This window comes from Melospiza melodia, chromosome Z (assembly GCF_035770615.1).
Source record: "Melospiza melodia melodia isolate bMelMel2 chromosome Z, bMelMel2.pri, whole genome shotgun sequence".
Lineage (NCBI taxonomy): Eukaryota > Metazoa > Chordata > Aves > Passeriformes > Passerellidae > Melospiza > Melospiza melodia.
Genome location: NC_086226.1, coordinates 51,612,158 through 51,630,809, shown reverse-complemented (window position 1 = coordinate 51,630,809; position 18,652 = coordinate 51,612,158). Strand labels below are relative to the sequence as shown.

The window sequence follows — 18,652 nt, the reverse complement described above, 5'->3', positions numbered from 1 at the left end:
ATCAACCAAGTCAACACTATACGTATGAAAACATAATTTATTATTCTGGTTCAGAAGCTGAGTGAAAGTTTGGTGCTCTCTAAAATCCTACATCTAAGCAGCTGCAAGTGGAAAAGCTCAGAGACTATATCTCTTTCCCTTAAGTCAGTGGCAGAGACAGAAAACACCAAAACAAAACCAATGTCTACGATTACAACCTTTCTGCACTGCACACTACAGTCTAAACAATAAATAAGAGACAGATTAAATTACTTAACCCAAATGGTTACCCAGCTTGCCAAACCACAAGAGAGTTCCCTGTTAAAGTTTCAGAATAGCTAGGTGGTAGATTAGGTGTCCCAGAACATTACACTGTAGTTGGGGAAATAAGGCGAATAGAATTTGGACAGAAAAAACTGGTAACATCCACAAAGTCTATCCATCCCTCCTTCCTTTCTTTCTTCCATCTTGAGCAGCCTTAGCCTTCCAGTCCTCAACAGTGGTACAATATACATCTGTTCTCAAATGAGGCTATTATAGTAGGATGCGAAATTTATCATATATCTAACCCTACTTCTTTGCAAGACAAAGTCTAAATATAATCCAGCCTGGGAAAACACATTCAATACCAAGGCCAGCATTCAAAGAATCTATGTGACCTTAAGAAGAGCCAAACTTCACACCAAAGGCAAACAAAAAATTACCCTAAATAAATTGTTTCTTAGCAGCCATTGCATGACGATTTTTAATTATACTGAATACAAATATCTATGGATGATTTGCTATATTGTTCTTAAACTGCTCAGTGATTTCAAATAATGTGGCAATGGCTGGCATTACTGCAGTAAACACTTCAGTGGAAGTGTAGTATTGGATAAACATAAAATTGTTTGGCAGAGAATGGGTAATCAAATATTCCTGCAGGATATAATTAGTTCACTACTCTGACGGCCTGTATAGTACAGTTTGTCAGTAGCAGATTCACAGCACGTCTTGCCTGCTTCACAATACCAGGACATCACCGTCTGGGATGTGGAAACAAAGAGCCTTGTCTCCTAGCTTAGAGATATTGTAGCATCTCTATTTCGGTTCAAAGGGACCTCAGGATATTTCCAGCTCAGCCTCCTGCTCAAAGCAGGGTTACAATGAGATCAGATCCAGTTGCTTAGGATTGTGTCCAAAAGGAATGGGAAAATCTCCATGGAAGGACACAGCACAGTCTGGGCAGCTTGTCCCAAAGCTTATTTGCCCTCTTCATCAGTACGCAATGAACACATTATGGCAAACCTCCCAGCTGCTAGTGATTTCACTGCCTATCTGGTACACTCTATGAACAAGACACAGCAGGGCAGGGCAGTAAGAAGATACAAAAATTACATTACTTAAGTGCCTTTCAGCCAATCAAAATTATGTACCAAACAGACTTCTGTTTCAAATGTCAAGGAAAGATGCACAGAATGATCTGCAAAGCTGATTTAAAATTTCAGTTCATGCACTGAAGGGCTGATCTGCTGTGGTAGGAAGTCATGGTACAATTTCCCAGGAACTATTAACTTATGTTGGAAGAGAGGAATTAAATTTGTCAGAAGAAAAAGAAATTCTGCAGCAACTCAATGCACTCTTAAAAAAGAACCAAATGGGAAAAAAGTTCATGGACCATAAGGAAAACTCAAAACACATGGACAAGCCAATTTAATCTTACCTCAGCCTCACAAAGTGCCCGTAGACCCTGTAATACTATGGCAGCGGGTGAAGCTTGATCAGGTTTTGTGCATTCATTTAATACCTGGGAAATTGCAGCCAACATGTCTGCTCCATGCTGGTATGGTCTAAAGGAAAAAAAAAGAAAATAGAAGGCAATATTCAAACATACATACAAGTTATAATTTATACACAAAAATTTATTAATTGCTGGTTTTATTTAAGCGACAACTAAAACTGCCTAGAACTGGGAGTTCACACACACACACAAAAAAAAACATACAAGGCGGATATGACAGAGTGCTCTAAAGGCTGAGTGACATGGGGAATTAAATCAGCAGCCATCAAGTTCCAAATAAAAGATCACTGAGTGGTTAAGTTGTAGAAGGTTTTGTCTAAGTATGTTGTGTTCAGTAAAAGATCATGTCATTCAAGAAGGGACAGAGAATGGAAGTCCAAATGTACTATTTTATGATTCTTTGTTGCAGTCTCCTGCAAGTAGTCCCTACTGTGTATTGGTGGAGATTCTGGCACCAAATGTTTTCTGTCCTTTTTACATCAGATAGCTATGTTTTCCCTTTTCTTTTTTTTTTTTCTTCTGCAATGCCAATTGTCTTTCCCTCAGTGACTGTATGGGCTGCTTTAGCTTTCCAGTCTTTTAACTATCCATTCAATTTTATTGGGCTGTGGGTGGCAAGGTGTTGAACAGTTCCTCATACTACCTCTGTAAGGGATTATGGTAAATGGTATCTGGTAGGTGATTTATATGCATGGTAAATTGTGACTTGTCTATTTGTTCACACTTTCTTCAAAATAATTTCTAAATGCATAAAAAAAGTGCATACACCTGAACTCCAGCTATACCACTTAACTGGCAAAAAGAATTCTATGGGTACATTGAGATTTCTCTCTTTTCACTTTAAAAAAAGAAATTTCTCTCTTTTCACTTTAAAAAAACTTATTGAAAAACACTGTCTGGCAAAATAGAAGAAAGTTGAAGAGGTAAAGGAAAAGGTATTTTCTTTAGGAACTTGTTTTTAGTTGATACTTAAAATTTATTTGAATCTGCTCAGCTGTTAGTAGCTGACCTTCAAGAAAGCAAAAACTGGAACTCAAGACAGGTGACAAACAAAAAAGATAATATGGTGCACATAAAACCAGGCAGTAAAAACTAACGCATTTAAAAATACTCTTTACAGGAACTCTAAATTATTACCAAGTACTGATATTCATGGATTGTTAGAGCTGGAAAGGTTCAATGTAGTATCCAGTTAGACCTGCACAACAGTGCTCTGTGGTACTATACCTGAATAAAGACCAAAAAATGTACATGTGACAAAATATGGTTTTCAGAAAAAAAATTCTATCTTTCTTTGAATAGATCAAAAGAGACAATTAGTTCTTTCTTCTGCTTGTCATTTATCCCTTTTTTAAATCTGGAAGTGTTATGCCTGAAGTGTCTACCTAGGACGAGTATAAGATGCATCTTCTGTTCCAGATAAAGATAATTTAATTTTAACAGTATTTTGTGTGTGCATTCTATTAGTCATAATAGAAAACCCCAAACTTAGTAGCTGCTCAGATTAGCAATGCCTGTGTCAGTACCTCAACTTGAGAAATATTACTCACAATTAATGTAGCAGAATAAGAAAAAAAAATGTCGTAGCTTTTCTGAAAACAACTCTTTCCCTTAAAAAGATATAAGATAGGTAACACTTGCACTTACCTCAGCCTACATATATCTCTTACACAAGCAGCTTTAGCAATCAGCTTTTCCCATTGAGCATCTTTGTCAACAGACACAGAGGACATATCAGACATTGCTAAGAACTTCTGCAGTTCTGGATAAATTCGATCCTAGAAAAGATTTCATTTCAAATGATCACCACACTTTTAAAAGCGCGACCAGATCTTCAATTGGTAGCACTTCTAAAGGACTTCTGCATACCACTTTGATTTTTATTATTGCATACCATATTTTGCCTTTTTTCACTATTCGTCTCTAATGCTTCATTGAGATTGAACTGGCTTTTGTAGACTAGGTCTCTATTGCATCTTTAAAAAAATCAGAAGCAAAATATTGTGCTGATTTGTCTGAGATAGAGTTAATTCTCTTTGCAATGGCTGATATAGGGCTGTGTTTTGGATTTGTGTTGAACACAGTGGTGATAATATAGAGATGTTTTCGCTATTGTTGAGCAGGGCTTACACACAGCCAAGACATTTTCTGCTTTTCATGCTGAGAAGGAAGTTGGATGCTAGTGAGGTTGGGAGGAGACACAGACAGTTGGGGTCAAACTGATCAGAGGTATATTCTAGACCATATGACATCATGCTCACGATATAAAGTGGAGAGAACAAGGAGGAAGGGGGAGATATTTGGATTGATGACATTTGTCTTCCCAAGCCACCATTACACATGATCTCTCTCCTGGAGACAGCTGAACACCTGTCTGCCCATGCACAGCAGTGAATTCCTTGTTCCGTTTTGCTTGTTTGCACAGCTTTTGTTTTCCCTATTAATCTGTCTATCTTAACCAACAGTTTTCTTTCTTTCACCTTCTGATATTTCTCCCCAGTCTTACTGGTGGGTGGGGGTGTGAGTGAGTGGCTGTGTGGTACTTGGTTGCTGGCAAGGGTTAGACCACAACACTAAGACCTTATTCTTACTGCATATAATGAAAAGCAGAAAGTCATCCTTCAAACATTTTTTTTTCTAATCGCAGTTTGAGATGTCATGAAATGAAAATAAAGTTCCATGAAAGACATACTATTTAAATATTCTACTAGAAGATCACTGCAGACACCATTAACACCATTTACTTCATAGTGCTGATAGCGACATACTAGTAGAAGCAATGTTCCACAATTATTTTCTTCCTTGGTTAATGGTAATAAAGTTTTTCAAGTGAATTTATTATAGTGACACTACAAGAAGTTTCTAACCTGTCTTTCCCATAATGATGTCATCAGCCGTGAGGCAATTGCTCTGAGCTTAGCTGTGCTCCCCAGCATGTGTATGGCACGTAGAATCTGAGCTACACAAACCTGAAAGAAATTTTTAACCAAGTGTTTTTGTTATTTTATATGTCCAAGGACAAAGAATAATGTACAAATCATTATTTTACAATCAAGTACAATCAGGAAAAAACTTCTAAATGCAATATCAGAAATAAACTGAAAGCCATTTTCCAAAAATCTTTAGCAAATAACAAGCCCAAGAGCATCCTCTCATGACATATATAATGATCATATGGTGCAGACAGTAAAGTGTAATGTACGTTTAACTTTAAAACAATTATCATATCCCATCCAAAATACTACAAAGTCATACAAAAGCTTAAAAATAAGTTAAGCAAGATATACACTGCTCAGTCTAAACAGTTTTTATAAATTAATGACATTTTATCGATGCAGTTTTCATTTTACTAAAAATCTTTCATTCTGACCTTATGTACACCAAGTGTAGGCAAAGTATACAATATCTCCCTGTAAAGTGCAGGCTCCAAAGGTCTTCCCAATTTAAATATCAGAACAGGGATCAGATTTGGGACCTAAAATAGAACAAATTCAGGAAAGAAATTGAAATTTGCCAAATTTGCCAACATGACACCTTAGAAAAGACAATGAACTTGTCCACACATATTAGAAAATCGTAACTTTTATGCATTTTTTTGCATATGAGAAACCTGTTACATAATACAATATAATTTATTGTATTCTTACTGTATGGTACAAAACTTCCAGAGAGCTGCTGCAGAAGTTACAATAAAGGAGACTCATATATCTCCATTCGCTTTTAAATCAGATTTTCTGTATTTTCACACAAGCAGGTGCTACAGTTGTTTTCTTGTGCATCTTCTTATCACTGTGTGATTAAATTTAATCTTAAATTACATCTACTCATGATGCCATTTTTTATGACTACTTAAAACACAAACATACAGAAACACACAAATATATATGCTATTTATATATTTTATATATATATACATATGAGTGGTTTATACAGATACTGGTTAAAAAGCAATGGAAAATTCTGCTACAACATTTGTTTCAACATGCATTTTTACATGAGCAGATGATAACATTTTTCACTGTAAAAAGATCTCTCTCAGTCCATAGGAAGAATAATAATTAATAATTCAAGTGCTCTGGGATTTTGCATACGTGGCTCTATTCTGGTTCCAAGTCAGAGGCCAAAAAAAAAAATGTTTGTTCTACAAGTCATCATTATCTTTACAGTTCAGCAACGGTGAACTGGTGCTTCCACAGACTTAAATTATGTTCTGGAATCTGCATTTACCACCTAATGAATAAACTATAATGCATTAGTTTTTTCCATTTTCCAAATAGGATTTGACATACTTAAATAGAATAAATCCCTTCATAAACAGAACAAACAAACAAAAAAATCCAGATTTTTGTGGAATTGACTAGTCTTCCTCTTTTTCTATTTCTCAAAATTGTTGTCTACCTTCTATAGAATCAATCATCACCCTATGACCTGCCTAGAAAAAGGACTGGCTTTAAAAAAATATTTCAAAGCACAATCAATTAAATGAGGCTGAGAATTTGGGGTGGTATTCATTTGAACAGATTTTCACACCCAAACTGAATGCATCTTCCCAGTGGCAACCTCCTTTCCTTTTCTTTCAAATTTTTGGATTTAAGAAAAGTTGAGCAGTTTTACAGCTTCTGTTGTGTCCTGATTTTGGCTAGGCTAGAACTAAATTTCTTCACAGTACCTTGTCAGCAATGATTTGACAACAGAATAGTGTTGAAAACAATGATGACATTATATTCTTTAAAACAGGAAAGGGCATGAGGGAAGTAAGTTATACCACCTCTCCAGCATATGGCAGAATTGGTCTGGTCCCAGGTAAAATTCAGCAATAAGATTAAATGTTAATGTCTGCATTAACATTGAAACACAGAAAAGTGAAACCTGCACTCAAAAGATGATATTTAAATTGCTGCCCAACCTTTTCTTTGCACTCCCTAACTGTAATGATTTGTTTAAGCTAGTCTCTGCTGTTGTATTTCCCTGCTTTATTCATGCTAAAGAGACGACAGCACTGCCTGAGAGAAAATTACGTTTGTAAGTATACATGAAGAAAACTAAATAGTTCCTGATTAAAGAGAACTCAAAATAAGACTTGAGTGCCAAAGGCTCAACATTCTTCCAGCAAGAACCTGTTTTGGTTAAACCAAGCCTTAGGTAATGGGAAGGTTGCACAGAAACCAAATAATACAGGTAGACAAAAAGTTTCCTTGAATATAGGAGACCTGATACAGGAAAGCAGGTTTTATTTCTGGACATCTGTTGTACCTTGAGTGTCAAGAAAAAAACATATCATCTGATTTACTGTTACCTAAATCTTTGAAAGATAAAAGGTAAACTTCAGGGTGATAAGTAAGCAGTGGGCATTGGCTATCTTTGGGGTAGAGGTAAACATTAACCCTGCATCACCATGTTAAGTTTCAAAATTCTCAGGGAGGTCACACATGCTCCTCTATTGATTTACTGATACATAAGCTTTTCATACAACTGTTAACATGTTTAATAGGGAATAAATGTCTTCTAATAAAATTATCCAAAAAGTGTCATATGCAGCGGACTAACTGGAAGGGTCTCAACTCAGAGGATAAGAGGATTTTGTCAATTCTTTAAATCATATCCATCCCTGATCAATGCTGTGCTGGGCAAATAGGCTATATAAGACAGCAGTAGAGATGACATTATAATGATCAACATCCTTACCTAAGTTGCTTACTTCCTGTCTCTTGCCATAGTACCCCTTCTTGCCAGAGGCAGGTTCTTGAGCAACTCAGTTTCATCTTAAGCTAGTTCTCTAGTCAATAGACTACTTTGTTAATTTTTCTCAGTTGTAGCTACACTGGACTACATATCAGCAGTGAAACCAAATGATATTAAAAAAATGACATTCATAGTCCTTAGTTATAATAGCATTCAAACCCTCTTAAGTCATTCTGCTTAAGCCCAGTCTTAAGCAGCTAGGTGGGGAATCTCATTTCAAGTCTGTGTCTACATTAATTACCTTGTTATGAAGTTTACTCTACAGTAAATGTATATTAAATCAAAGTTCTACAATTGCTTTTACACTACCATCTAGTAAATAGACCCTAAGTTCGATTTACAAAATTCTCCAGAAACATTTACGCATGTGCTACTGTAAAGACAGTCAGAAACTTCTTGAGAAGTATTATCCTTTACAGTCTGTTTGTTTTGTCCTGTATATTTCAATAGTAAGATTAGGAAAAACACCAAAATGTTCTGGTACAGCAAAGCTGCTCCTCTCTCCATCTCCCTCATATACTGGACAAAACAATGCAGAGATTAATTTAAATATTAAATTTATGCTACATCTTCATCAAAGGCATCAAGCTCCACAAAGTTCATATGACAATTCACTAGCTCCCAGTAGGCAGGAACCAGCTTCAGAACAGGAGCCATGCTGCCTGTCAACACTGGTACCAGAGGATGCAAAATTAGGTCAAGACTGCCATTAGGAATCTCAAAATGGGTTTTGACATCACATTTTTTGGTTTTAAAACTGATTTGCATCACAAAAATGATGCTGATATTTCTCAACAATTTTCCCTTTTAAAATAAAACTAAACATGTGTGACAAAAGGATATTATACAATAAATACACCTTAGAAGCATTCTCTGCCATTTGGTGGCATGACTTCTCTTTCCTGAGCTACAGGACAACTGCTCTTTTTCAAAAAGCACAAGCTAAGGGAGAATAGCAGGTTACATCTCTGCACTGAATTTGGTCAGATAACCATCAACCTAGCTGTCCAGTAGGCAAGACAGTGAAATGAGAAGATTTCTGAAAGCATACAGCATTTTGGCATTTCTTGCTTCAATGAACAAGACAAAACTACAGGGCAATTCAGGCAAATGAAGAAACAAGATTTTCAGATAAATGCATAAATGTAGCTAAGTTTCTTTTTATAAAACTATAAAATAAATTTATCTCACAAATGAGAAGCACTTTTTAGAAAACACAAGCTAGTTTTCAAAAGTTTCATGTACTCTAGCAGGATCCTAATCAATAAGTTACAATCATGAAGAGTCTGTCCACAAGCTCAGACTATGACATGATTCTTTCCCTACTGCTACTTGCTAAAGTTTGCATAATGAATCTAACAAAAAAAGCATCAGGCACCACCTGAACAAGACAAATTTTGTTTAATATATCCTTAAACATGTTTTCTACATGAATAAAAATGTATTTTACATTTTTCGGTATTAATGCACTCCCAAACCCCAAAGAACAGAAAATAATGCATCTTCAGATGAACTTCTCAGAAGGTGCCATTTACCACTAAAATAGTTCATTTGAGCAGTTGAAAGACCATAAAGAATGCATGACCTCTATAGACTCATAATCTCAAATAACAGTAATAACTCTTGTGCTATATCCACCAGTGACCTCAGTCAGATTATTTAATTTCTTCTCCTTGCAGCACAGCAACGGTTTCACAGAGTGAAATAACAATTTCTGAACAAGACAATTCATCCAATTAGAAAGACCAGTTAAGTCTTCCATGTGTCTCTGCAGCATGTGCAGAGAATTTTACTTCAGAAAGTCTAACAACCCACATACTACTCTTCATTCCTCAGTCTAGAAAATTCTTCTGGGCTTTCTTCTATAGTGAAAGTCCAGAACTACTACTCCAAAATGTTTCAGTTAAAACCATTACCTTGCATCATAAAAAGGCTTTTACTCAGTGAGGAAAGAAGAGATACATGTAGAGAAACATTCTGTAGCCTCCCTTCATGGAGAGGATAATGGAAAAAAAAAAAAAACTGAAACAAAAATAAAGCATAACCAGAACAATGTCTGCAAGAGCAATTATGATATAATAATTAAGCCCAGTGATGTTTTTTAACTGCTCCATCAGTTTAGATAATAGACTCCTTATAAAAACAACAATTTGGTGTGAAAATAGGAGCTACTGTTGTGAACTCTGAAGAATTGGAATAAACATGAAAGCAATCACTCTTTCTGGCTCCATTTTGTTTTGAAACACAATTCTTCAACTGGATTTTGCAAGGGAATCAACTATGACTTTTCAATTCAATATCCACAGCTACAACAATTGTGTCCCTTTGTGAACAACAGCAGCAGAATTCTGTGACTGTCTAGATCACTAAAAAAACCAAACAACCAACAACAAAAATCCCCATCACATAATTCTTTTTATGCTATGACTTTCACCATGACATCTCAGCATTTTTACATACTCTGCTGGAGTACACGTAATTCAGTAGCTCCAAAGTAGATGCTTCTTAATTTTACCCTTTATTTGTTTAACTTCTGCAACATTAAGTGCTGAAGTAGTAGCTAGTAATCGTCTAGCCCATGTTTACTTTGATTTGGACATGATTCAAAGTATTCAGAATATACCTGTTACAAATATCTGGCTTTAAACTGAGTGTTGAAGTGCCCCCAACACCAAAGGAACAGATTCAAGTTAATATAAATGTGACTGTCTAAAAATAAGATTGGGCTTAACAACCACTTTTTGTTTTCTTCTTTCCATTCCTCTCCTCTGACTTCTTCAGAACAGCCTTCTAACTACTACACTGCACACCACCTCCCACAGCATCCTTCAGAAAGTACCCTAAGGAAGGAACTGAAAACTCAAAATGTCTAACAAGTTTGTTATGATGAGTTTTTCACTTTCTTAACTTACATTCCAACCACTTACTTCCACCATATTTTATAAAGCATCATTTATTTCTGTGGAACTGAATAAAACACAGAACAAAATATAGCAATTTCTGAAGTATAATTTTGCCATCAGTATGTTAGTGTTAGTTGCCATCACCCTGCTGACTGAGTTTATTAAAGTAATCAGTTATATGCTCCATGCAAGAACTTCAGTGTTCTCTCTCGCTGTACTGTTATTGCAAGAGAAAGATTAGACATGTCTACAGTAATTCTTCTGCCTTAGAGAGAGCAATGAACCTACAAGAAACACTGTGATAATCTTTCAGGGCAGTGCTACACTGTAATAATCTCTATGGAGCCATTAAGCAGACTCAGAACTAAAATAACTTGTCAGAGGCAAGACAGATGCCAGGTGATGCCAAGTTCAAATGAGCCAGACAGTAAGTTCAAGTTTCAAAGCATTAAAATCTTTTGGAGTAAAATACATCATTTAAAAGCTAGAAATGCATTAAATGTTGCTAACTGGAGATAACGGTGTCCTTGATTGCACTTAACTGAGGACTAGCAACAGAAACATCATCCCAAAGAAGCACACTATTTTTCCCATACCAAATTTTCAAATACTATTCAGCAGAACATCTGCTATATTACCAGTTATACCGATTGCTTTATGCGATACTACTACAAAGATACCCAAGTACCTTACATTTTTTGCAGAAAAGTATTTTAAAGCCCACAGTAATTTAAAAAACTAAAAGCTCTCCATCTACACGCCTTATCAGCTGACAAAATGTGAGTCAGTAAGAAAGTATCAACAAATCAGATTGAGTTCTGCATTTTTGCAATAGTTTTTAATTCACAAGGACTTCTGCTGATTGCTAGAGAAACAAAACATATTATGAAGTCTGAACTTCATCTTCTCATTGCCTTTGGGCACAAGCCATACTTCCTAGTCCTTACACAAGTCCTTCCAGGGAGGACTTTTTCATGAAGGTCCTTAATTCTAAGGAATGTTTCCTAATTCTAAGGTAGTCTGACCACAATAGTTAGCTCAACAGAATTTGTCCATTAATCTTACTTACTGTATTGATGAACAAAATCTCTGGCTTAAAATAAGAATAAACAACACAGAAAACCCTACTCACATAATGCTAAACATTAATAGCTTAAAGTTAAATCACTCTCCCTGTATCTGTTTAAAGCTTCTGTAATTCTGCTGACTAGCTCTTTGCTTTGTCTCTAAACCTGTTCATTTAAAGTCTGTCGAACTATTTTAGATCAATCCAATGAAATTCACAACAGTCATTCCCTACAGTCAGGCTTCAGGCCATTCTGCTCAGGTCCCATATTACTTCAGTGGTATTTTTTCCGCAAGTCACTTATTTTCTTGTATGACTGTTAAACTGCATTTTGAGCAACTATATAAAATAGTTAATAAACAAAGCATTATTCCTCCCTTTCCTATAATATGCCACTGATTCATCATCCCACTCAAAGACCCAATGCAACAAAACAGGTTAGATATAGTCCACAAAAACCGAAATCCACTGCCAGAGCATCTGGAGATAATTTATATACAGCTAGCTAGGCACAAGAAGAAACCTACCTTACTGGGCAGCAGCTTGGATCAGAAGACAAAGAAAGGTTCCCACAACAGGGCAGATGTACGTCATACCTACCTTCTTCCTAGAGAATAATTAATTTACAAGGACCAGGACCTGGATCCCTGGTCAAAACTATTTAGTGGACATGTCAAACTATTCGTAGTTGAGTTGAGGTGTACCACTTCTAATAATTTTGAAACCTGACTTACAGAAACATTTTCAAGAAAAAACTAAGTTAAAGAAGAGATACCCAGATGGTTCCACATGAGTTCAGCTTTGCTTTTACATAGAAGTGCAATTCATTTTGCTTACTCCTGACCTTTGAGCACAGTTGGGTGCTTTCTAAGTGAGAAACTGAAGTTTTAATTACTACTTTGAAAAAAATAAAGTAGGCCAACAAAGCATCTATTGAGTTTACTTGAGCTTAGTGTTCAGTGTCTTCCCTCAAAAAACTGTCTCAGTTACATAAGGAAATGTATTTGGAAGACTCATTTCTGAGTCCTGGCTTAGGATCACATAGTCATAGTCAGATCACACTTTTCATTACCTCTAAATTTTACATTCTTTCCCTTTTCATTGATTAGCTCTTCACCCCTCCTCTCAACAAGAGGTCTAAATAGCTTGTAGGAGGTAAAAAGTGTTATTTTCTGGCAAAATCATTCTACTTCTAACCTGTCTGCTTCTTAAAGGATTTTGTTTTTCCTGGAGATAAGATTTTTATGCTACCAGATTTCCAACATGTACTTAAATAATACAGTCAAAATCGTAACTTTTTAAAATTTTTGTGCTGTAGAACATGCAAACCCTTTGAAGAAAGCAATTTTTAAAACCCCAAAGAAAATAAAGCCTGTCTTTATGACATAAATTAAAGCTGAATCAACACTTCTCTCTTGCCTATTTTACAGATAAGTTATGGTTGTTTCTGTACAATGCCCTCTGCATTACGTTGCTGTTTCCATATAACCTCCTTCATCTTTCCAGATTATGGAGGTAAATTTAAGCATCCTGTATAATTCTAACTTGAATTCAGTACTGAAGCAGACAAAGACTATGCACATATTTCTAAAAAGCAAGAATAAAAGTGTCACAAGGAACTTGGCAGTCTTCCAGTAATCATAAAAAACATAGAGAATAATTCATAAGGTGATCAGAAGTTAGAAATTATTGGTAGCCCCTTTTCAGCTTCCTCATGTTGTATTTTCATGCTTCCTGGATAATATCAACAAATAAGCCAGTCCTCTTCCTAAGTCTAAACAACCACAAAATACTCCAAAACAGAGACATAATACATATTTTGCTCTAAGTGACACACAAAGGAGAGCAAGCTGAGAGTATAGGTGTGCGCACATCTCTGCAGGATGAGGGACAGTCTCCATCAGCAACTGCAGTGTTGAGATGCCAACAGCTGGTGAGACTGGGATCCAGAAGGCATGTTCTCAACACACTGGCCATCTATGCACTGTTGCTGGAGAGATCCACACTGTACCTATTGGGGATGCAGCCTTGCCACTTGCTGGGCCTAGCATCATGAAGCTGCAGCAGACTTGCTCCTCTCAGTCTGCAAAATCCAACCCAACTCCTGAAAAAAATCCCAAACCACTAAAAATAAATCTTTACCTGAGAACAATCAGCCTTGGCTATTTCTGTTGTAGCCTGGAGTACACTGTGAAGACTGTCTCCATTTTCTTGGATCAATAGATAAGCCAACAAAAGAAAAACATGGGCAGGTATTTGAGTGCTAAAAGGTAGTAGTGACTTCACTGAAGACAGCCACTTAGTAACTGCAGACTTCTCTTTCATGAGCTCCATGATCTTCCAGGTTGTATACAATGAACTGTAAGAGCTGGTTATGGGGCATAGGAGTTTACATGACACCTGAGAACAAGTGAAACAAATCAAAGTGTCAAACAAATAAGATACCATGAAAGAACAATCGTAACATCCAAAACATTTATTATGGTCGCAATGCAATAAATATAAATACACTGTGATAGATTTTTTCAAAATCTTTTATAGGAATTCTTTCATTATAGATGTTTCAATGGGTTAATAATTCCCTGCTCAGAAGTCCCCATTTTATCTGACATCCATCACTCCTATTCTTGATGGTAACTGCAGTACTACTTGCCCACTAAAATGGGCATTGTCATTCTCAAGTATGTTAAAACTTACATTTTTAGCAATGACGAGATAATCCCAGAATTTTAACTATCATCTATATTATTTTAAAAACTGTCTTAACTCTTAATAGTACTTAATACCACAGGTTTAAGTTAACCTGACTCTACATTTTTTGTTTAAGAAGTGCTTTGCTTCTCAGAACAAAACACTCTACAGCTGTGTCACTGAAAACAGGGAAGTAAATTCTCAATCCAATTTGTTAGGTTAGAAAGCTGATATTACTTTATTGTCAGCTTATTCCTGGAGGCATAGGGAATTCTCCTCAAAGCATTCATGCTCAGTAACCTAACAGACTGGGTTATATTTCTGAAACAAATACATATACATTCCATATTTGAATACATCTATACGTTAACTATTTCCATGGACTTGTTTGGACATGGTTCCTGATCTTCTGGTGAATCTTCCCTCTTTGAGAGCACGTCAAATATGTCATCAAGTCATTATGTATTTCTCTCATCATTCTTTGGTCTGACACACAACACTTGTTCTCAAAGCTAATATATCAACTAGTAAATATTAATCACTAACACAAATAAAGAAGGAAGTATTAGCAGAACTTATTAATCACACTCATAGGGAGTTAAGACAGGGCCACACTAACTTCTGGCATTTCTACTAAGAAATGTAGGGTACAAAACTAGGCATTAACCAGGAATATAAGGATAATATACTATTGTGCTGAAGTTAAAAGGATTTTCCAGCATTTTCCCCCACTCCTCCATAGATTTTTTCTAACAGAAATATAGCCTTTTCAGTAACAGCTGCATTCATGGTAGATACCCTTTAGCAGCAGGAAAGTTGTAAAATGTAAAGGAAGAATTAAGTTGGATCTTTATATAAGGGTATACATATTTTAAAGCTCCTGTAAAATAAAGTTCAAAATTTTTCATTAAACAGGAAAGCTTGATACAAGACATGACACCTCTTTCCCACTAATTATTTGCTTCCTTAGAAAATATCTTTACATTATCAAGAAAGTAGTTAGCCGGCAGTAATCAGGTGAAGAACATTTATATAAAGATGAGGTGAAGAAAGCACTGGAGAAGACATCTCCAAATGAACATTGAAAGCAGAATTCAGCATACAAAAGGCATGTGTCCACTCAGCTTTAAATAACCAGGGGGGAAAAAAAGACTCTGAGTGGTAAAAGCTGTTCTAATTAAACGTGCAGAATTTCATTTTAATCGCACTGTTTGATTCAATGTAAATTTATTTTGGCTAATAGGAAAGTAGAATGTAGATAAATGGAAGGGAGGATTACTTCTTAAAAATGACATTAAAATTAGCTTATTCCATTACTTACACATTACAACTATTGTATGTGAAAAATCAGCAATCTGAAGTGCTATCTCCTCTGGCTGGAAAGATCACTTGGAGACAAAAATGTCTTCTGGGTACAGCTGTGATACTTCCATTATTTAAAAAGGTATTTAAACTTTATCCAAGGACATATAGAGCTCTAGTAAGAGTTCCAGGATACATAAGATGCACTGTTTAGTTGCCTGCTTGTAGAAGATAACATGTCTTGAAATCAAAAGCAGAACCCTATGAAAGGTTTTCTGCTGCTTGGAGTTCTCTTTGAGAGGGTGTTGTTTGTTTGTGGGGCTTTTTTTGTGTTTGTGGTAGTGATGTTGTCTTAATATTTTTTTAAGTGCCTGAGGAAAAACTGCTAAAATTGGTAGAGCCTGAAATATTATATTGATATTTGCCATTCCACATTACATTCCCAAAAGGTTTCGCTATGTAATTGTACTCACTCTCTTCTCCCTTTATTCGGAGGTTATGATTACAATTTTATTTTATTGCTGCACTCTAGTCAAGCTAGTTAAGTACAAAATTACAACAGAATCATATATATATATAGTCTATCAACATAAATATATATATAGGGGGCTCTGTGTGTATATACATACACATACACACACATATATACATAAATAAAATGCTCGATGGCAAAGCATACACGAAGGCCTAGCCCCATCCTAACTTTCAAAATCATGTCATGAAAGGTAGAAATATTCCCTACTACCATCAATGCAAAAGGAAAAAAAAAAGCCATTAAAGGACATTTAACTTCTGAGTGCTGTTAAAAGCAAAAAAAAAGAAGCACACCCCCAATGGAAAGGTGGTCAAATAGCCACTGGGGATTACAAGATCCTTGCTAGGATTTTCACAGCAGCATACATGAAGGTCAGGATTCAGCTGGAACTGGAATAAATCAGAGCTATCAAAAAGAAGAAATGGCTGATCAGATACATAAGCAGTTAAGTAGAAGCCTGGGAAGACATAAGCCAATTACTAGACAGGACAGGAAAAAAGTTACTGATAATGCTGGTTTTCAATACTTCCTTTTCTTCTCATCAATGTGCTTTTCTGAGACTGGCAGCCTGTCCCAAGGGGGGGTGCCCTAAGGATCAGTACCAGGCTCCAAGTTGTAACATCTCCATGAATGATCTGGATGATAGGAGCAAAAGCACCCTCACCACGTTTGCTGTGTCACTAAACTGGGTGTTGAGGGACACTCATCAGCAGGGAGAGTCACCTTGCAGAGATATGAACAGGCTGGAAGATGGGGCCACAGGAACTGTGTAAAGTTCAACCAAGGAAGTGCAGAGTCCTGCACCTGGCAGCCCCAAACCGAAGAGCCTGGCCAGGCCAGGTCCCGTAGCTGTGGGACAGCCTTGCCAAGAGGAGCCCGGGGCTCCCAGCGGATGACACGCAGGGACCAGGTCAGCAGTGACTGCTGCAGCTACTGAGGCAAAGGGGATCCTGAGATGCATCCATGGGGCACTGCTCACAGAGAGGGATGTGACCATCCCACCTCACCAGCGCTTGTCAGACTGCACGTGGAGCAGTGTGCCCAGTTCTGGCCCCCACAGTTCCAAAACAGATGTGGATGGACTGAAGATGAGTCAAAGGAGTGCCATGAGTCAGGTCTTTTCACCCTGCAGAAGTGAAGGCTCAAGGGGAGATGATATTATTTTCCAGTACTTAAAGGGCAGTTACTAAGAGGACAGAAGCTCTCCCTTCACAAAGAGCCACTTGGAGAATACAAAGGGCAATGGATACAAGATGCCTGGGAGAAGGTGAGGGACAACATTACAAGCAAGACATTTTTGATAGTGAAAACAATCATTCACTGGAACAACCTCCCCAGGGACATGGTATAGTCCCCATCATAGCTCCCATCACTGGACGTTTTCAACGTGTGATTGGATAGGATACTAGATAACCTCATCTGGGCTCCATTTCCTATGAAAGGCTAGACTAGATGTCTTACACAGGGGTGTAAAGCAGTAAGGGAACTTAGCTACCGCACTGCTAGACACATGTTGATCAAAGAAATTTGCTGTCACCTGTTCTTGGAACAGTGCAGATAAACAAATAGATGGCAGAGAAGTGGGACATAAGTAAATAACTAAAACTCAAAAACCCCAAGAGAACATATTAAAAGATTCAGGTTAATGAGACAAAATTTGTTCATTGACACTTAGGTGCTATGTAACTCTCTTCAGCCAAGGTAGAAAGAATAGTACATAATAGCCACACACAGCAGTAAGGAAAAAGAGATGCAGAGAATAAACAAGTCTGAAAGAAACAGAGTAAATATAAGTAACCTTGGTTTCTGCTAAATCCAGTTACTTGCTTAGTAATAGAGGTGAATTCTTAAATCTATACGGTCTCTTAAAGTAAAAAAATCTCATTTGCTAAATAAAACCAATATCCAGAAAAGAAACAAACTTTCACTTTACCACTGCTCTAGTTTTATGGACTATACATATTTTCAAACATGCCCATAGAATGTATCACCCAAAGAAATTCACACACGCGGTGTCTTTCCCAAGCAGCTAGGCTTTGTGCAGAAAAAATGTTAATGTTAAAAAAATGCCTCCCCTACCTGCCCCACAAAAAGGAAAGAAACTTCATCAATTTACCAATTCCTGTTTATCCTTCACACCTTTCTCCTTTAATATTCCCAACAGTTTGACAGCCAGCTGGTGCCTGGTAGTTCCAGAAACATCCCCTGATATGCAATCTCCAACTGTTGTAGAAGATAAGATCTGTAGCACAGGCATCACCAAAGTAAGGGCTGTGGTTGAGACGTCCTGGGTTTCTGAACACGAAAGGAGCTTATAGGCTATTTAATAGAAAATGAGGAAAAACAAAGGTCAAGGAGGAAAAAAAGGAAAGAAGATTGGTACCTTTAGGCATGACAGAGGCACTTCTAGGAAACACTCCATTTGAGCAAAGTAAAGGTCCCCAGATTTACTGTATGTGTATATAAAGAGTAAAAGATTTTTTTGCCATTTTTCATTTAGAGACACAAATATTTCTGTTGTTTATAGCAACGTACCCGATGGCAGCAAAAAATACAGAAATTAAATGTAGCACAGACCTTTGTTTTTCCTGGAATAACCACACTAATGAAAACTGCTAAGTCAAAAGCACGGCCAAAGACTGCCATGATCGTCA

General features: G+C 36.7%; 1 protein-coding gene across 1 annotated transcript in view; it reads right to left on the bottom strand.

The window, feature by feature from the left end:
* Nucleotides 1–18,652, bottom strand: part of FOCAD (focadhesin) — an 89,656-nt gene that overhangs the window by 46,674 nt on the left and 24,330 nt on the right. The window contains exons 11-16 of the mRNA XM_063180995.1: nt 18,115–18,317; nt 13,613–13,870; nt 5,130–5,234; nt 4,627–4,728; nt 3,407–3,537; nt 1,682–1,808 (exon numbers count right to left, since the gene is read on the bottom strand). Coding sequence (XP_063037065.1) covers nt 1,682–1,808; nt 3,407–3,537; nt 4,627–4,728; nt 5,130–5,234; nt 13,613–13,870; nt 18,115–18,317 — 926 coding nt within the window. The remainder of the gene's footprint in view (nt 1–1,681; nt 1,809–3,406; nt 3,538–4,626; nt 4,729–5,129; nt 5,235–13,612; nt 13,871–18,114; nt 18,318–18,652) is intronic.